The following is a 21,330-nucleotide window of genomic DNA, read 5'->3' on the forward strand; positions in this document are numbered from 1 at the left end:
CAACCTTTTTGAAACTGGGAGCTACTTCTTGGATACCAATTATTGCGGAGGGCTACCAGATTAGTGAGCTATTTTTAGAACAGGCCCGCAGGCGACTCATGACTTCCTTGCGGGCGACATGGTGCCCGCGGGCACCACGTTGGTGACCCCTGCCCCACATTATTGTTGTAATACATCATCCAAAGAGAAAGTGAAAGTACTTTTCCAACCCACTGAATCTTCATTTAATACCTTGATAATGACCTTTATGACAAGATCTGTGCATACCTCAAATTGTTTTATTCCTGTTTGGTCCAATACAAACATTAACTTGTTATACTTGTTATTCTTTGGTGTGTCTTAGTATTACATATATGAGTAATGCAGCAGTCTCTACAATCATTAAAGGGTTTAGAGATAGAGGAAATAAACTGGAGGAAGCATAACCAAATTTTTAGATTAAATATTTAATATTTACCCGAATGTGATTAACAATATGTAACCCAATCAAAGCAATAACCATTTATTTAATTATAGACTCAAATAAGAGTGAAGGACACAGTGGCATCATAAACACAGGACCACAACCTGGATCAGAAGAACAAGCCAAGCAGACAAGAAAAGACAAAACAAAAGGACAAAAGGAAGGAGAAGAACCCAAAGACATGACTGGTAAAGGTCAGACCTCAACTTAAAAAAAAATTTATATATATATATATATATATATATATATATATATATATATATATATATATATATTAGTGGTGGGCAGTTAACGGCGTTAGATTACCTATTTGCAATTATTTTTGCTACCTACTAATGTGTTTGCACAGCTGATGAAGGACCTATGTGTCTCTGTCCTGTTTCTATGGAAACATTGTGAACTTCACTATAATTTTTGAATATCTCTTTAATATCTCTATGTGTATATACATACTGGTTATGGAGTTTTCATGTATGCTATGCCTGGTAGCTTATTGCATTCATCTCTCTGTCCCACCCTTTGTTGATCCTGTATTCAGAGCTTGTTTCACTAATCATTAGGTCCATCTTTCTGGTGTTCTCCTGGATCTTAGTTGTTTCATCCTGGATTGATACTCTGATACTCACTAATCTTTAGCACTCTTCTTTTTCACATAATTTACAGTCTTCGAGTGCTGGATTTGGGATGAACGTCTCTGTGCATTGTGCCTCACGTGTTTCCTCACGTGGATTAGAAGGGAAAACAGTCTAGAATTGATCAGGTGTGTTAGAGGGATGGAGACAAACTATGCAGGAGTGCAGATCGGCACAAACCGAGTTGGTGTAATATTTCTAGATTAATCTTTGAAAATGCTCTCCATTTCCTCACAGTTACGTACTGCACCATTGTAACTGGAAACACTTTACGAAGTCATGAAGGATTCATCAGCCGTCTCCACAAACAAATACCAGACCTGCAGGAGGTGTCTACAGTGGAGGAGTGTGATGTTATTCTGCTGTTCTGTCCCATTGTGTCACGGGCTGGAAGTGACATTAAATCAGCACTGAAAAAACTCCCTGAAACAGCAGGTAAGACATGCATCAGTCTTAACTATTGAAATATTAACTCTTTACTTTTCAAGAACATAACAAATCTGACTTGAACAAAACACATTTTGATAAAATGTACTCTGTCCATAGACTCCAAGCCTGCTGTTCTAGTGGTGCTCCATCTCACATTTGACCGACACTACACAGTACCAGACAGCAGCAGATATGTAACCAGGGAGAACACGACCACAGTGGACTGTCTGTTCCATGAGGACTGTGGATTATTGAACTGCTTAAAAAATGAGGAAGCACTAAAAAAAGTGGTAGAAAAGCTAAAACATCAGGTACTGAAATTATACTCCAAAACTTTAGCATGTTAGTTTTCTGTTTATCTCTGAAGCTGAGTACTGATGTAGGGTCAAGACTTTTATTTTTAGTTTTAGTTTTAATGATTTGGGTAAAACAAACCACACCTACATACTCCTACACCTACAGTCTTCGGGCATCCAGAAAATAGTTGTCAGAAATGACAAAAGACATAGGATTCAATTGGAGTTTTTTTATTAAACATAAAAAGCAAAAACTCAAAAAAAGCAAAAACTCAGGCAAACTCAAATTGGAAACAGACAGCATATCATGTGATCCCCAGAGTCCAGGGGTGTTGACCCCAAAGGAAAGTGATTAACAGATGGTAGAGCTCACTGAGGGAGAACACACATAATGGAGAACTCATCTAAGCTAAGACTCAAAGGTAGACAGGAGACTCCCCACACTGGGAACTGAATAACGAGATTTAAACAGGACAGGTAATGAAGACAGGTGCAGGGGTGTGGCCAATGATCAGGTGCAGGTAATGGGGGAAAAGGTGCAAGGGCGTGGCAGAGTGATCATCTTAGTGAGACTCTGCATGGTTGAGGATTTGAATGCTTTAACTTGAACATTTGTTTACTGTTTTAGTTATTACATTAATGAAGAAACTCATCATATTCCCTTTTTAGGACCACGTGAAGCCACGCCAGTCAGGTAAGTGTCTTTCTGCTGTTCAATGCATTTAATTGTTGTTGCGATGGGTGGGGCCTATTAGGACTACCGACACCTGAGGGTCGTTTGTTGGCCTATACCTGTATATGGCTTGTCTTTGTACCAGTTGACTACTGATTATTGTATTCTTAATTTGGATTAGTTCACAGGTTTTGAGTTTGTGCACTTTATCCATTATAAAACCATTTTCCCTGAGACTAGCATGATGGCTTCCTTTTTTTATTGCACTCCCTCACCCGTCACATATAAACACTGGTCAGACTCTCACTGACACTGAGAATATGAAATGAAGTCTGATTATTATGGAACAATGCAAATTAAATCTGAATCCTTTTCAGGCAGTGACTTGGATAGTGCATCAGAGTTCCACCCAGTGAGTTTCCCCATTACAGTCCTGAATTCATAAAACACACCAATCAACTCATTCAGCTTTACAAGTGTGTCTTTCTTCTTTGGTTGTTTATTGGAGAGAGACTAACTGTTGCTTTTTCCTGTGTTTTCAGGATAATAGTTTTTGGGTAAGTGACAACACCTCTACTTCATTAAACCTCTTCTATCCTGGAACCAGTGTTTTCATCTTTTAATGGATACGTTTACTTTTCCCTGAATGCAAAATGTTGCACCAAGTCAAGCCATAATGAGCACAAATGTCATCTTGGTTTCCCAGCAACATTATTTGTGTAGCAGTGTAATGAAATGTAATAGAATCAAGTTTTCATTTAGCAGTTTATTCACATCATGATTGGTCAGTCAGTCAGACTCACTCTATGTAATTTCACATACAGTAGTTGTATTGTAATTGCAGAATTCCTGAAGCAGTTCATAATACAGTAATTTTTTTCAGTTCCTGAAAAATAATGATCCAGCTCCATCAAATGAGTCCTCAGATGAGGTAATACTGCCTCCAGTGACTGGAGTAATATTGGTGTAATATTGATGTAATACTGACTCCAGTGACAGGAGTAATATTGGTGTAATATTGATGTAATACTGACTCCTGTTACTGGAGTAATATTGGTGTAACAGTAATGTAATATTAGTGTAACATTACAGTAATATTGGGGTTATATGAGTGTAATATGAAGATCACAGTATTTAAAAGCTTTCACTTTAACAGTTTTTACTGATTTAGTCATTATATTAACGTAGAAACTCATCATATTCCCATTTTAGGAAGAGGTGAAGCCACCACATTCAAGTAAGTGTCTGTCTACTGTTTAATTGATTTAATTTTTACACTTGCTGTGTGATCCCACAAGATGATCAGTGTGCATGTACAGTTAGTGTGTATTGGCTTTATATACACTATGTGTTCAGACTCTCACTGACACTGAGAATATGAAATCAAGCCTGTTTATTTGCTGATTATGAAAGCCTAACATTGTTGCTTCGTCTATTGCTTCATTGTTGTTTCTTTGTTTTTTTAATGAAATTTAAACTGCATTGTTATTTACTACAGAATTGTAATTTGCTTGATTGTGTTATCACACTGGATAATTAACTTATATTAAAATAGGATAATTAAATTAAGTTCTTAAATGCTTGTTTTATGAAACCCAGTTCAGGATTTATTTCTGAAAGAAAGATTCTCTTGTGCATCTTAAATTTGTCATAAGAAAATGTGTTTGATAAATGTCCACTCTTGTTAGGAAAATCTGGATTCTTCTGTGATAGCATGATATGTTTGACATAATTTAGAATCAAATCAAATCAAATCAAATCAAAGTTTATTTGTATAGCGCTTTTCACAACACATGTAGTCACAAAGCGCTTTACAGGATTTAAAAGGTTAACAATACTATGGGTCCAGAACCCTAATGAGCAAGCCAAAGGCGACAGTGGCGAGGAAAAACTCCCTATGATGGTGGGGATTAGGAAGAAACCTCGGGAGAACCAAGACTCAAAAGGGAACCCATCCTCCATTGGGCGGCCCGTTAACACACAAATTACACAAAATACAGACAAATACACAAGTCACACACAAATCACACAATCAGACTAAGTAAAGGTAAAAATGAAAGTTCTGGGTTTTGATATTGTCACTGTAAATCCTTAGACTGGAGACATAATACATCTCTATTGGTCATATATTAGTTAGTATTAATCAAACACATACAGAAATACACACAGAAATACACAGACACACAAAGGAACTAAAGCAAATTTTCATAAATGTTACAAAAAAAGATTTTTGGTCTGTTTCTTAGTGTGGGCATGACTGAGTAATGGAGATGTATGTTCTGCAGATCTGAAGATTTAGTTAATCACAGTTAATTGGCTCTGCTGCTTACAGTAATGATGTGTTACAGTAATGATGTGTTACAGCAGTATGTTACAGTATTGTGTTCTTTTATGTGTTCTTAGATGAAGAAGAAACGCACATGAGGATTTTATCACATTACTTCCAAGATACTTGTTCATGGATTTGGGATTAAGTAGACAGAACTGGAATTTCTAAGTGTATAACTTTTCACTAATAGATCATAAGGTCCTGAAATAATCGGTTAAGTTGTTGAAGCTGTTTTTGCTAGTATATTTGCTGTTACTGTTTAGATATGATGCTGAATCAATTCCATTGTTATATTGTTTCACTGTTACATTGTGGTGGGAAAGTGGATTAAAGGGATGGAGTGAAATATTATAACCATTGAGCCCTCGAGGTCCAGTAAGAGGAGAGAGACTAAAGACCCATGAGAGCACAGAGAGAACAGCTGTAGATGACAGAGAGGACACGTCTGTGTGCTGGAACTGTGCAGGACAACACCAGAGACTGAAGATGAAACCACAACACTGCAGGAAAATATTCAACAGTTGAGGAAGAGAAAAGAGATTCAATAAAGTAACAGCAAAGTGCTTGAAGTGAGGAAGAAAAAGGACATAGCTGAGAGCTGCAGGAGTGTAATTACCAAAAATATTACATACCATAATATTACATATTAAATAACCAATATTTAATTACCACTTATATTTAATAACCAATTACAAGATGTCCCAGGCGTAGAATCCAGGGGGAGAGAGGAAGCAAGTGTGCAATTGAATTTTTTTTTTTGATGTGGCGTAGCACCAAATTTGGGGGCCCAGGAACAACCAGTACCATCGGTGATGAGAGGTGATGAGACACCTTGTAACTCCTGTGAAGAATACCACAGAGACCGAGGATACCGCCTGAAAGCGCATGGAAACCACAACGAATCAGCAATGATCCGTTTCCCAAAGCTTCCTTAAGAAGCCTTAGAACAGCTGAAACGAATCATTGCTGATTACGTGCAGCAAGTCTAGGACTGACTCGGGTGCCCCTCCTGGTGGTAGAGGGAGTGGCAGCCGAGTCAGCCCTGACATGTTCTTGCTGCATATGTAGTGCAATTTTTACACTTCTGTAGTGTTAAATTGCATCAATCCATTATAATTCAATAATGATTTGCTTTTAAAATATACAATTGAGTAAAATCAAATTACCACAGAATTTACATTCTTTTTATTGAACAAAATCACCTTTTAAAAGATCCATTGTCAACCTTTAGTAGTGTTACAATAACATATGGAGTACTTCCCATTGCGTTGGAGACCTTTGAATTGACTGTAAAAACTTTGGCAGTAAATGGTTTCACATGCGCTTGCCGTGCCAAGCAACCAAGTCCACAAACAGTTAACTTCAGCCTGATAAGGACACCACTAGAACAATGACTCTAGGTCTGCATAAAATGGCAATATGGAACCACAAATAAGGAGGCATCGGTCATACCATACTTTATTTGAACATCAAATGATTTGAAGTAGAAAAGATCATTTATGTGCAAAACTTTTAGAACTTTGTCTGGATGCAGCCTGACCTTAAAGGCATGGTAGTGGTCATCAAAACAGATGGTTTCCATCAATTTTCCACAGAGCAAAACACAGCCATCTTTTTCAGCAATCATTTCAATCTTACAAAATACAGGCATCTCACATGCTGCCTCAGTACATACAATAAAGTCTCGATGGTACTCTATACAACAGTATTTTATCCACTTGGTAGAAAACACACTGGTTGACAAACTGATCCCAAATTTTGCAGCAATTGCTGCACCCTCTTTTAACTCATAAAGTGTCACCATCTTTCCTGGACCTAAAGTGAGTCTTTCCTTGCCAAAAGATTCGTGATACATTGCCATGTAACTCTGGTGCTTTTTGGCTAATGTTTTTGTAATGTTTTTATAGCTTTTTAATTGTTGCTTGAAGAAATTATGTTTGGCCTCGTAACGCATGCACCATGTATGCAAAACTGGACCAATGTGCCTTATGCTACGAGGGTAATGTATCATGAAGTGATGCTTTGGCAAAAGATTTATTTCAGGAAATAATTGCTTGAACAGCTGATGATGCTCAGTTATTAAATGTTTGAAGTACACTGTCATGCCATCTGACAAGACTGGTGAAAATACAATGCTAACAATATGTAAAAGCAAAAGTAGAAGATGCCAGTGTTTATCATCTGGCTCAATCAAATCACCAAATAGCAGAAGCATATAGCGTAACAATCACCAAGATTGTATGGCTGTTAAACCCAAATCATTACTTCCATTCAGCATCTTATCTGTTGACAGAGGTGGACGGTTTCGCTGCTGATTGAAACCATAGTCATATGCATGTATCCTACCAGCAACTTGCTCAGCACATAGGAAGTTGCCATGAATGTACTTTAAAATCAGCTTCACCTCAAACTGACCAACTCCCTCTAGAATATCATGCATGATATCTACAGAAAAGTTTTTGGCTGTGTTGAAATACTGAAGTGAATTCAACAGACAAGTGCGTTTCACATCATATAGATGAGGGAGCCCAAGATCTGCTTGTACACTCTGACAGTGCTCTGCATGCCCATCAACAGTTCTTAAAATAACTTCTCGGTCATCTTCAGAGAATACAGTTTTTTGAAAGTTGTGTTTTTCAAGGAGACAAAAACGACAGCAATACCGAGCACTAAATGACTCCACAAAGCCAAACAGACCGTGCAAACCAAGATTGTCCCCTGTGACCTGAACAACAGTACCATTAATCGCATGTTCAAAAATTGGAATCTGAAGTCCCTCTGTCTCAAGCAGTTTCAGATCATTGACAAGAGGTTCAAGTATCAAATTAAAGCTGTATCGTTTTATGTCCTGTGAATGAAATAGAGCACATAAATGAATATTAATCAAAGATGAATTAAAGATTGGATTGAAATTTCTTAGAGTAAAATATATGGCACCTAATTTATGTAAACCCTTTTTAGGTCCCAAGACATTTGCAGTTTCAAAGTCATCATAAAACAGCTGAATCTGAAGGGCATCTTTTTGTGTAGAAAATAACGGACTCTCCTTAAAATAGGTGCCATCTCTCAAGTCTGCATATACACCTTCTTTGGGAATATACCTGAGCATGAACATGTCTGCAAGGTCTTTTTTATTTAAAATACTCTTTAGTGTTTCCAAAATGGGAATATAAGTAAACTTATCAGTTACAATGACTTGGTCATATGTCCCAGTTCTTTTGTTTCTTCTGCTGTCAAATCTTGTGCCAAGCACTTTTTCAATAGGCTCAACAAATCCCCATTTGTCTCTTAAGTGTTTGTTTATCTTTGTTGCTGAATTTAAAGTTGTAAATAGATTTTCCAATGTTTTGAATGATTGCTCTATTTTGTTCATATTTTCTGTATCCCCTGGAGGTAAACACTGTAAAGCGACATCCATAGCCTGACTGTGAGTCTCAAAGATCACTTCTTCCATAGATGAGACAAATCTCTTAACATTGGAACTGCTTAATCCAGATCCTCTGAGTTGTGCGACAGCAGTAGCACACATATCTAAAAGGCCAACCCGGTCTCATTCCCCATGCGTATTGTTGGCAGTTGTTGTTGTTTGGTGACGTCATGTGCGTCCCTCAGGTGGGCGGAGCCCGTGATCCGTCTCACCTGAGGGTCGTTTGTTTGCCTATATATGTCTTGTCTTTGTACCAGTTGACCGTTGGTCATTATATCCTTAATTTGGATATATTGCACAGGTTTTAGGTTTGCACACTTTCTATTAAACCATCCTTTTTCCCTGAGACTTGGCATGATCACTTCCTTTTTGTTGCTCACCCCCGCCCGTCACAGAATGACCAGCAACCCTTCGGAAGCCGCCGAGTCTCTTTTTCTTTCTCCTTCGTTCGTGGTCATGTCTCGTGGTAAGTGTTTGTCTACGTGGTGTTTTGTTTGAAGAGCTCCGCCGTGCTTTTGTGTTTTGTGTGTGTGTGTATGTGTGTAGCACGGCGAGGACCAGGGCAGTCTGCCCTGGAAAAGCCCTTCGTGTCCGTTGTGTGTTGAGAGAGTTCCGCCGTGCGTTTGTTTGTGTGTGGCCGGTGAGGACCAGGGTGTCTGCCTGGGAAAACTCTCGTGTGTGTGTGATAAGTGTGTACGGGTACGGACCGGAGGATCAGTGTGCGTGCGCGTCGTTATGTGTTTAGTGTTTCATGTGTGTGACGCGGTCGCCACTCGTCACGGTTTCCTTGCTCCCCGTGTGTCTTGTGTTTAATGTGGGGAGCGACTGCGACTCTGAGCGGCGCGTCACTATTGTGTTTATGTAGAGCACGCACGTTTTGAACCCGTTCGTTTACTGTCTGTGCACTATTTCTGTTTGTCTAGTATTTGCGTGTTCGTTGTGTCCTAGCGTGCTCGTGAACTGTCGTTGTTGTGTGTAATTCCACGCTTGCTCCTCCCCTTAAATGTGTGTTTGGGGGGGGACCGGTTGTGGTCCCGTGCCACGGGGTATGGCACGGAGGGCGTCGGTGTGGCGCGTTTGTGTTTTATGTTGGTGTGTGGTTGGGTGTGTGTGTGTGTGTTCTGTTTCTGTGCAGGTGCTTCCCCCTGGTGGTGTCATGGTGTTCCTGGACCTTGTGGGGGTCTCCACCTGGCAAGAGCCCCCTTGTGTTGTGGGGTGACCGGAGCCCGGTCATGAAGTGCCCCTCCCTAGAGGGCTGGGGCCCCCGGATGTTTGGGGACCATGGGGCTCCAGTCTGAGAAGCTCCTGCTGGAGATGGAGATCCTCCCTCCTGCCCAGGGTGACCAGGAGGCCCTTGGGGCTGCTCCCTAGCCCGCGTCGGGGGTGCTCTGGGCCTCGGTCTCTGGCGCTCCTGGGTTGGGTGGAGGAGTCCACCTTGCGATGAGGGGCCCCGGGAGGGGTTGGCTCCCCAGGAGGCTGGGGTGACCCCAGCCAAGGGCCGGGGTCAGCTCTGGGAGGAGGTAGGTCCAGGAGGAGAAGTAGCCACGCCTCGGGGAGGTAACCTGCACACACACACACACACACACACTAAGGACGATAAAGGAGTCGTAGCTCCTCGTCCGCACACCCTTGGAGCTCTCTGGCTAAACACCGGTTAGGGCGTGAGGGCCCTGTGACCGACTGGGGCGTGGTTTTGTGTTGTTAACGGCCCGGTCGGTCCAGGGTCCCGCCCGGGGAGGCGAGCTGAGTAATGTGTGTGTTTGTGTTTCAGCTCCCGGACTCCGGAGGTGTCCATGCCTGTCCCTGCCTTCCTGCCCCTTCGTGTTTTGTGTGCAGCCGCTGTGTGCCACACACCCAGTGGAGGGGAGTGCGGCTTGGTGGGGGGTTTGTCACGGTGAGGCGGCCCCCTACCGGCCGCCTCTGTCCACAGCGGCTGTTGTTGTTGTTGTTTGGTGACGTCATGTGCGTCCCTCAGGTGGGCGGAGCCCGTGATCCGTCTCACCTGAAGGTCGTTTGTTTGCCTATATATGTCTTGTCTTTGTACCAGTTGACCGCTGGTCATTATATCCTTAATTTGGAGATATTGCATGGGTTTTAGGTTTGCACACTTTCTATTAAACCATCCTTTTTCCCTGAGACTTGGCGTGATCACTTCCTTTTTGTTGCTCACCCCCGCCCGTCACAAATAAAGCAATCTTTAAGTGAATCGAGAGAGAGAGAGATAGAGAGACACACTTCTTGAGCGTAATGCCCAGTGGGATTAGGTCAGAATTCTTCACTAAAAAGACCACAATAACCGCTTTATTAATTTTTTTGATGTATTTAAAATTTTTCTTATTTTCTATTAGTGCTTTTTATGTTTAGGTTTGTTCTTAAACTGCTGCAAACAATTGTTAAAATTGGCCGTGCAATCTTTTAAGTGAATCGAGAGAGAGAGAGAGAGAGAGGTTTCATAGTTTAAGGATTGTCTTTGTCTACTTTTCTCTGTGTAGAGACAAACGTAATTTTCACCTAAACGTATTCATTTTTTTATTCTCTGTTTCTGGTTCTTCTCGGGTTCTGATACGCCTAAATGAACTGATTAGTATCCAAGCTTAAATAATGATGGATTAAAAAAAGATTAGACATTTGATGTTTAGCAAGATCACGTATGGAAACATGCCAACATATGTATGTATTTATGTGCTCAGACAAAGACTCTTACTGTGAAGTTCTGCACACATTGGTAAGGTTGCTATCCAATTTGAGCGCGATTGCGACCATCGATATCAAGGGTTTGAAGCAAAGATTGTTTAAGGGCACTACATTTCATACAGCCTTAAGTGAAAGTGAGTGCCCCCCCAGCTGTCGGACTGTGTGCACTTCCGCCTGAGCCACTGGACACAGAATCACCGCGCGCTTTTCCTCCACACGGTGAGTGTCTAAGCAGTCCGGTGCCTAAACTTGCTTAGTAAACTAGCTTAGATTAGCCAGCATGCCTTTAATTAACTTGAGATTTGATTAGTATCACAATTTCTATAAAGTTATGTCGCCCTCAAAATAAGTGCACCATGTAGAAGTTTACTTTTGACATGCTAAGAATGCGTGTCGGTGTTTAACAGGTGAAAATGTTCTTTGCTAGCTTGCGTTAGAGCTGGCCTAATTATGTGCCTCTAATTATGTATACCTAAATAATACACAGGTCTAGACTAACATTACTCAAACTGTATGTCTATTATTGAATGATATAGAAATGACATTTCAGCTAGAGCTGATTGATATGTGAATTGTGAAAACATGAGTTAAGATTTGTTTCATGATACGTGGCAGTATTTAATAAATATGTTAAAATATTATCAGAGTATAAAAGCACAATGATTTTTTTTTAACATTTCACACACTGTGCACTACCAACAGTGTTGGGAACGTTACTTTAAAAAAGTAATTAGTTATAGTTACTCACTACTTGTTCAAAAAAGTAACTGAGTTAGTAACTGAATTACTCTATAATAAAAGTAACTCGTTACCAGAGAAAGTAACTATTTGCGTTACATAAAAAAAAGTTATATGCCAATAAATAAGGATTTTTTGAAAAAGCAGTTTTCATAGTCAGTTGAAATGAGTAGATCAGAAAGATGTTTAACTTTTGATATTTATTGCACATCAACAAACCAGTGCAGCATAAAATCATTTAAAATCCCAAATCTTTGTAAAAAAAAAAGCAAATGTAAACAGTTACACTATATAAAGTGCATTTACATCTATCAAATTAAATTAAATTCTCTCAACCTGAGACAATTGGTTTGTTCACAACAGAAGTAAACTTAACAATAAAACCTATATTCTTAATTAAATAAATCAAATACCCATTCTGGTAGACATTCAGGAACTTCAAGTATTTTCTTAACCCTGATGAGATCCGGGCGTGGTCTACCTTCTTGGGGTCCAGCTGGGCGTGGGGGACCCATTGCATTTTTTGTTAAAATAATCAGCAGATTTAGCCCAATTGCAAGTAAAATAAACAATACATATGTTAAATTAGTTTGCTCTCATTTATTTATTAGTTACTTTTTTATTAAAATGTAACACAATAAGGAAATGAATCATAAATCATGCTGGCTGACAGGCTGGTCCTATGGCTAGCTGCTGACGGGCTGGTGCTAACGGAGCTGGCTGCTGCTCATCCTCCTTTTCATTATCACTATCAGACTCTGATATTTCAGAAATGTGATCCTGAAATTTCTTCTTCTGAATCACCATCAAAATCCTCTGTCTCTTCCAATAGCAGCTGTAAGGCAGTCTGAACTGAGAATCGCTTTGCCATCTTTTATAGCATTTTTAGCATTTATAGCATCATGTCCCCATGATTGGATGAAACACACACTCACACACACACACACACACACACACACACACACACACACACACACACACACACACACACACACACACACACACACACACACACACACAGGTCCAGAGAGGAGGGAGGGATAATGAGGGCTGAGAGAAAAGATGCTTCTTTCAGATCTCACCCCTTTGTCTCTATAGAGATTCTTCGTCTGCTGTCTGACAATATGCAATCAACCCCTGATGTGACAACCATCAAAAGTGTTGATGGTTGCTCACCTTTGCATGCCAAACTCCTCTGTCCTTTGTTTGTATATCCTTTAAAGTCATACAGACGACTATCAACTACCCAACCCAATGTTGATTGCCCACTTTGACTAGCCCAGGGCCCAGTGGACCCTGGACCCTGTATGTAATACAAATGTGAAGGGGGGGGTACGGGGGGGTGGTCATTGAAAATATTTTCTGATTTATGTTGCTCACAGAAAATGAGCCAAGGACCAATGAATCTCAGTTTGAAAAAAAAAAAATTGTAGAATTTTTTTAAGCTGATTTTTTAAAAATGGGTCCCACAGACCCTTGGACCATATAAGGGTTAAATAACGTTTATATCGCCACCTTGATAATGCTAAATTTTCTTCGGCTTGCTCCTGACTCGCCATTTCTGCCCCTTCTTTGTGTGTGTCTGTCACTGGTGTGGTTCGCCGCGCGTGTAAAAACACTGGCTCTGATTGGCTACCATAACGCTGCCTTAGCCAATCGCTTACTGACTTGTTAAGTTAAACAGGTGTTACACAGAGAACTGTGACCTGTCAAGATCTGTTACTCCTGCAGCGGTCCGCTCGCATTACTGTTAGTATATCAATATATAGTAACGCACCGCTTTTAATGACCAATAACGTCAACGGCATTGTAACGACAGGAAAAGTAATTAATTATATTATCCCGTGACAGAGACAAGGTTCTATCATAGGAATGTTTATATATCAAATGTATTCAATTGTATTTTTCAATTTTCTCTTGAAAATGGTTGCGCCCACACACACTCACACCTACTCATTCACTCACACATGCACTACTGTGGGCAGGCCCATGTGCTCCCCCGGGTGATATAGTATATGGGGTTCGCGCGAAAATGACATAATCGCAGTGGCACCGCCCGTGTGCGAGGGCCTCATGCGCTGTCCATTCGCGAGGTCGTGCACCTCTCGAATTTTGTAACTTCTCGCGTGCCGCGCTTCAGCGCAATGAACAAAGTCATGTTTGCAGGGTTCATACACCTTTATAAGGTGGAATTAAAACACTTGTACGTCACTTTCAAGGTCCATTTCAATATTTTCCAGCACGTTAAACTTTAGTTAAATATTTATACATATACTTGAAATTATTTGCTTTTTTATTACATTACGTCTTCATGTTCTCTCATGTTTCGTTAAGTTAAATATTTATACATATACTCGAAATGACTCAAAACAATTCGCTTTTTATCACATGGTTTTATGGTTGTTTATTTTCAAAACGCCCAATCTTAATGTCTTCACGAGAACTGTTCAGTCAGACAGCTATTTGTTGTGAAACGAAGTAGTTACAATTTCAAGCATTTTCAAGTACTTTAGCCTAAATTCCAGCACTTTTCAAACCTGGAACACAATGCAACTTTAAAATTCATCAGGTAAATTTTTCCTTTCTTTTCTGCGCTCCAAATTTCTGTTTACTTTAACTATTCACCACTGTATTTCCCGCTGTTGAGCGGGTACCAGCCGGTTACGGTCGGTGCTGGATCAAACCATTTTCCAGTGGGAGGCGGGGGTGTATGCACTTAATGGAAAATATGCAGATAGGTAAAAAACATATATATTTTAGCCATTGAGCTTATTTTGAGTATAGAATTTTATATTAATGAAAGATTTCAAGATTATTTAAAAATTATAGACTTTAAATAAAAAATAAATTGCTGGGTTCTTTGATGGGCCCCCCTGGCCCTGGGGCCCGGGACAACAGACCCGGTTGTCCCCCCCCGTCGACGGGGCTGACTGTGGGTATGGTCGGGGTAGACCCACAGAATAACATATCCCACCTTACACAAACACAATTACTAAGAAATAGTGTTGTCAAAAAAATCGATATATTGATACGTATCGATACTGAACATTCTGAAACGGTACGACAACTGCGCTTTAGTTTGACCCACCCAAGCTGCCGTAATGCACAGAACAGTTTGTAATGCTAAAATGGCAGCTAAAGCAAACGCAGTGTGTTCGCAGCCCATCTTAATAAGCAAGGAAAGCAGCAGAAGTGCTGTGTGGAAATACTTTGGATTTGAAGCAGATACAGATGGAAAACCGAAGGATATGAACAAGCCAATTTGCAAGCGGTGCTTTCAGAACATTTCAACGAAGTGCGCTAAAGCCTGGTTTATACTTGACGCGCCGCGAGCAGTGCAAGGGTCCATGCGGTGAAAATGATGTAATCGCGGTGCAGTCGATTCGCGAGGTCGTGCACCTCTCGAATTTTGTAACTTAGCGCACGCCACGCCTCAGTGCAATGAACAAAGTCATGTTTGTACGGTTCATACACCATAACAAGGTGGAATTCAAGCACTTGTATGTCACTTTCAAGGTCCATTTCAATATTTCCCAGCACGTTAAACTTTAGTTAAATATTTATACATATACTTGAAATTATTTGCTTTTTTATTACATTACGTCTTCATGTTCTCTCATGTTTCGTCCTGGAATTACAAGAGGCTCGTATTTTTTAACGTAATACAAGAGAACTGTTCAGTCAGACAGCTATTTGTTGTGAAACAAAGATGTAGTTACAATTTCAAGTGTTTTCAAGTACTTTAGCCTAAATTCCAGCACTTTTCAAACCTGAAACACAAAGCAACATTAAAATTGGTCAGGTAAATGTTTCTTCCCCTGTTTTTGAGGGGTGTTTCTTTATACTACCACATATCGTTTCGGACAACACTGCAAAGAATGTGAGACGCGGCAAGTATGAACGCCTCCACCGTTCAAGCAGGATCGCGTGAGGTGTGCGGACTCGCACGCTACGGTCACTCGCGAAAGTTTAGGAAACCTTATCTCAAAGACTGACTTAGTCATTACTTGGGTAGCACGCATATGAGCCATTTTAATCTAGATTAATTTCAAGATTTCAGTGAGATTAATCTAGATTAAAAAATGTATCTATGCCCACCCCAGTTTAAACAAAAAAAAAAAGAAATGTTACACTGTCACGTATGACCATGCCCCCCTCCCGTAGCAGTCACTCTGAACTCCCTCGTGTCTGTGTTCCGCGTCTGTTCACTCCGCCCCGCTTGTTTGTCTCATGATTCCCTTGTTAATTGCCACGCCCCTGTGTCATTGTCTTCACCTGCTCGTAGTTTAGTTCCTATGTATATAAGCCCCTGAGTCTCCCTTGTCCTTTGTCGGGTATTTTGATTCATTTTATGTTTGTTCATGCTGTTGGTTCGTGTACCTGATCCTGTGCTTTTGTGTTTCGCTCGTTTATTCTGGTTCTCTGTGTCTCCCTGCCTGGTTGTGTTTCCTTGTGTTTAATATGCCTGTCTTTGCGTGTTATTCGGACTGCCCTCCCGTTATCGACCCGGACTGGTTATCTGACGACAATTATGGTATTCCCTTTAATAAATCTCGCTCATCTCAGCATTTGTGTCCGTCCTCTCGCTCCGCAGCACGAGCTCCGTTACATAATACCCGACCATACAAGGACACAGCGAGAGAGCGAGACTCTGGTAAGTTCAATCGCTGTAATGAGATGTTGGCTGGTTTAATTCGGTTCGACTCTCCGGTATTACAGCATGAACGAACCAGAGACAGGAATTCCCCTTGCCCTGTGGGTACAGGGGAGTCTCGTCGCTGTAAAAACAAGGCGAAATCACTTTCGGTTTCTAGCTTTAGCGACGAGCTCCCTGATAAGCGCTATGTGTCTGCCCGACTCGACACAAGCTACAGGGAGGAGCAGCCTGTAGCGCGAGATTCGGGCAGACGGAATGAATGTGCAGACGAGCGTTGGCTTGGCTCTCGGTTGGCTTTCAAAAGCCATTGTGAGCTCCCGATACCTCCGACGAGGCGGAGTCACAATGAAAGCCACCGAGAAGCAGTTGTGTCTGTATGTTCTTCCAGGCGCAGACCAGACCGGGGAAGGAGGAAGACCACGCCCCCGGTTCAGAGCCCCGCTGCCACAACGCATGAGGTCGTCGCCTACCCTGAGGAGCTCCTCCCTCCTTCGATCCTGCCAGCCTCTCCCATAGAGACGCCAAATAATTTTTTGGGGGGGAGTAGTGGCCACTCAACCCAAGATTGGCCGGCTTGGGCCCCCGGTGACGTCAGTAAGGCGGTCCCGCCCCCCGGTGACGTCAGTAAGGCGGTCCCGCCCCCGAGGACGTCAGTAAGGCGGTCCCGCCCCCCGAGGACGTCAGCCCGGTGGTTCCGCCCCCGAGGACGTCAGCCCGGTGGTTCCGCCCCCCGAGGGCGTCTCACCCACGCCGGTTCCTGTCTCCGCGACCCAGGAGGGGTCGTCCACGCCGGTTCCTGTCTCCGTGACCCAGGAGGGGTCGTCCACGCCGGCTCCTGTTCCCGCTGCCTGTCTGCCGGCTCCTGTTCCCGCTGCCTGTCTGCCGGCTCCTGTTCCCGCTGCCTGTCTGCCGGCTCCTGTTCCCGCTGCCTGTCTGCCGGCTCCTGTTCCTGCTGCCTGTCTGCCGGCTCCTGTTTCCGCTGCCCGCCAGCGGGCCCCGCCTGTTCCCGCTGCCCGCCAGCGGACCCCGCCTGTTCCCGCTGCCCGCCAGCGGACCCCGCCTGTTCCCTCTGAGACTGTGCGGCCCTCTGTTGGGCATGGACTTTGTATGCCTCCTGCTCCACCCCATGCCTCTTATGTTTCGCTGCCCATGTTCCCTTTGCTCCCTGGTCCTGTCCCTGGTTTTGTTTTGGTCCCTGTCCCCGTGGTTGTGTCTGTCAAGGTCTGTGTTCCTGTTCCTGTTTCAGCTGTTCAAACTGTTTCAAACGCACAGACTTGAATAAATGATTTATAGATAATCCAACACTCCACTACAATGTAACAGTGAAACAATATAACATTGTTTTCATACAATTAGACTATGAATAACAGCTTCAACAACTTAACTATTTCAGGACCTTATTATCTACTAGTGAATCGGTTAAGTTATACTCTTAGGAATTACAGTTTTGTTACCCATCTGCTCAAATCCATAAGTAAATCTCTGTGAAGTCATGTGATCAAATGCTCATGTGAGTTCAGGTTACATGCTGGGCTCTTCTTGGTCATCTAAGAACACATACAAAAAGGCACATATTACATATTACTATAACACATAACTACTGTAACACATTACTGTAAAATCATTACTGTAATGCATTATTACTGCAAGCAGCAGAGCCAATGAACTGTGGCCATCCAGATTTGCAGAACATACATCTCCATTACTCTCTTATGAACAAAAATCTTTTTTTATTGTATTGTTGTGTGTTACGATTAGCTCCTTCTCCTGTCATTCAGTCGTGTTTTGTTTTGTTAGCCATGTGTGTCCCTAGTCCCTCCTGGTAATTTGTAACCCTGCCCACTCGTTAGAATTTCATGTGTTCCTCATTTACCCATGCCTATTTAATCCTGGTGTTTGGTCCTGTATGTCGCGGTTCATTATTGTTTCTGTATGTACTCGCCTTGTTCTTGTTATTCTGCCACGGTGCCCTGTGTATGTTCGAGTGTCTGCATTACGGTTGGTTTTGTGTTCTGGTTTAGTCATGTCACTTCGTCTTGGTTTTGTTCCATGTTCTGACTGCCCATCTGGTTCGACCCATGCCTGCCTGTATGACCCTGAGTTTGGATTTCCTATTAATAAATCTCGCTCTCCTCAGCATTTGTGTCCGCCTCCCTGCTCTGCGCTACGCAGAACGTTACATTGTGTGTCTGTGTATTTTTGTGCTGTAAGTGTTTGATTAATAATAAAAATACACGACCAACAAAGATGTATTATATCTCCATTGTAAGGAATTTAGTTTGTAAAATATTTCTTCACATAAGCATGCAGATTCTGCTAGCAAGAGTGGACATTTTACAGTGACACATTTAAGATGCACAAGAGAATCTGTCTGAATTAGGTTTCATAAAATAACTAAGCATTGAAGAACTTGTTCATTAACTTATATAATAACACAATCAAGTGTTTAACACTAAAAACAAAGAAAAGTAAACAATGTTACACTCTCATAAATCAGCCAAGAAGTAAAGACATTTCGAAAGCTGAATGAGGTGATTTGTGTTTTTGATATTACCTTACTTGAGAGCTCATTTGATAGAGTACAATCATTTCTTCACTGGAACAGAAAAAAATAAGACTACATTATCAGATGGGAATGGGAACAAAATAAAATATCACTGTCAGTTAGTCCAAACACTTTATTCAGAGCAATAAACAGTGAATGTACATGTAAATGCATTGAACAGCAAACAGACGCTTACTTGTATATGTCATATTGAATCCGCTAGTTCCTAAAATGGGAATATGATGTGTTTCTACATTAATTTAATGACTATATCATGAACAAATGTGAATACAATGTGTAAATGAATACATATGTAAATGAAAGTACTCAAATCCACAACCGTGATAAGATGATCCCTAAGACGATCACACATGTTGCTCCCTGGAAACCAAGATGACGTTTGTGTTCATTAAGGCTTGACTCAGTGCAACATTTTGTATTCAGAGAAATATGAATTTATCCATTAAAAGGTGAAAACACTGGTACCAGTATTGAAGAGGTCTAATGAAGCAGAGGTGTTTTCACTTACCAAAACTATACACTGAAAAACACAGAAAAAACAATAATGTGAGACTCTCTCAAATAATCAGCCAAAAGAGTAAAGACACATTTGTAAAGTTGAATGAGTTGTTTGGTCTATTTTATGAATTCAGGACCATAATGGACAAACTCACTAAAGGGACCTTTGACGCACTACCCGAGTCACTGCCTAAAAAAGATGAAGATGGGATTATTTTAAAGACCTTATTTACCTTGTTCCATAATAATCAGATGTCATTTCATATTCTCATTGTCAGTGAGAGTCTGAACATATAGTGTATATGAGGGCAATAAACAATGAATGTACATCCACACTTATAATTTTGGGGGTTCACACAACAAATTGTTTGGCTACTCTTGGAACATCCTGTGATTGGTTAAAATAGAATTTGAGTTTAATTACTTTTGCTTGAGATTCTGGTAAATTCCAGGCTTCTTGTCCTAACCTCTACAACCAATTCATAATGTTGGTCTTCAATCTCCCCAAGTTCTCACATGTGACTCCTCTCCTGTGCTCTCTTCACTGGCTTCTAGTAGCGTCACACATCAGATATAAAACTTTGATGCTTACCTACAAAGCCAAAAATGGACTAGCGCCTCCCTACATGATGTCCATGGTCAAAGTTCGATCCATACCGTGAGCACTCCAAATCTCATGCATGGCTCTACTCAAATCTCCATGCTTAAAGCCTCATGGAAGACAAATTTCCAGACTATTCTCTGTCCTGGCTCCAAGATGGTGGAACGATCTTCACTTTACTGCTCAGACTGCAGTCTCTTACCTACTTCAAATGTAAACTGAACACTCACTTATTTGTTGAGTTCTTAAATGAGCACTAACTCAGCAGAAAACACTTGTTGTCCTTGTTCTTAAATTGCATGTCTATCTGTCTATGGTTAATTGTGCTTCTTGGTAAAAGTTCAACTCCTGTTTAAGTGAGCCCGTTTTTAATCAAAATAATAGGTAATGACATTGATTCCTTTAGTTTAGTATTAGTCTGGTTGAATTCTGGCCTGTTATCTGTGCTATTATCTAGGATGAATTCTTTGAACAGATGTAAAGCACTTTGTAAGTCTGCTAAATGTAAATGTAAATGCATATGTATTTTAAAGCCTCACAGGAAAAGTTGATTTCTACTCAACTAAGATTCTAAGAAGTTGAGAGGGCTTAGTAAAGCTTACTGTACCTTTATATGCTTATGAACAGACAGTCACATATATGCTTATATATATATATGTATAAAAAGTGCAAGCTGAGATCTGACCTGCACCAGTCATGTCTTTGGGTTCTTCTCCTTGCCTTTTGGTTTTGTCCTCTTTTGTTTTGTCTTTTCTTGTCTGCTGGGCTTGTTCTTCTGATCCAGGTTGTGGTCCTGCGTTTATGATGCCACTGTGTCCTTCAGTCTTATTTGAGTCTATAATTAAATAAATGGTTATTGCTTTGATTAGGTTACAGATTGTTAATCAATTCAGGTAAATATACTGTAAAATATTTAATCTAAACTTTTGGTTATTCTTCCTCCAGTTGTTTCTATCTCTAAACCCTTTACTGACTGGAGAGACTGCTGCATTACACATATATGTAATACTAAGACACACCAAAGACTAACAAGTTAATGTTTGTATCTGACCAAACAGGAAATAGAACAATGTGAGGTGTGCACAGATCTTGTCATCATAAATGTCATTATCAAGGTGTTAAATGAAGATTCAATTGGTTGAAAAAGTATTCACTTTCTGTTTGGATGATGTATTACAACAACAATGTGGGGTATTGTTACTCCAATTATTACTGAACCTCAGTATACAAAGCAAACACATTCAAAAACATTTATGCGTAGAACAAACTAAAGAGGGAAATGTTTTTAATATAATGTCCTTCTAATGCACTTCAAACTGTGCTGTTC

The 21,330-nt window shown here is 41.0% G+C and overlaps 1 protein-coding gene and 1 long non-coding RNA gene across 4 annotated transcripts; one reads left to right on the forward strand and one right to left on the reverse strand.

Moving 5' to 3' along the window:
* The first annotated feature begins 413 nt into the window (after positions 1-413).
* LOC143518350 (uncharacterized) lies at positions 414-4,917 on the forward strand. Its single transcript, XM_077010789.1, has 7 exons — positions 414-657; positions 1,333-1,530; positions 1,642-1,835; positions 2,490-2,514; positions 2,871-2,905; positions 3,036-3,050; positions 4,897-4,917. The coding sequence occupies exons 1-7, from the start codon at positions 645-647 to the stop codon at positions 4,915-4,917; spliced, it is 501 nt and encodes a 166-aa protein (XP_076866904.1). The 5' UTR covers positions 414-644.
* Positions 4,918-12,328: 7,411 nt separating this feature from the next.
* LOC143518483 (uncharacterized) lies at positions 12,329-19,692 on the reverse strand. 3 transcript variants are annotated; one of them, XR_013132203.1, is made up of 4 exons: positions 19,558-19,692; positions 19,080-19,424; positions 18,893-18,934; positions 12,329-17,885 (listed from the first exon to the last, which is right to left on the reverse strand). It is a non-coding gene; the product is annotated as an uncharacterized LOC143518483 (long non-coding RNA). The 3 variants fall into 3 exon arrangements; XR_013132204.1 differs by having other exon boundaries at positions 19,080-19,109; positions 19,224-19,692; XR_013132202.1 differs by having other exon boundaries at positions 19,080-19,692.
* Positions 19,693-21,330: the final 1,638 nt, after the last annotated feature.

The sequence above is a fragment of the Brachyhypopomus gauderio genome, chromosome 7, assembly GCF_052324685.1.
Source record: "Brachyhypopomus gauderio isolate BG-103 chromosome 7, BGAUD_0.2, whole genome shotgun sequence".
Lineage (NCBI taxonomy): Eukaryota > Metazoa > Chordata > Actinopteri > Gymnotiformes > Hypopomidae > Brachyhypopomus > Brachyhypopomus gauderio.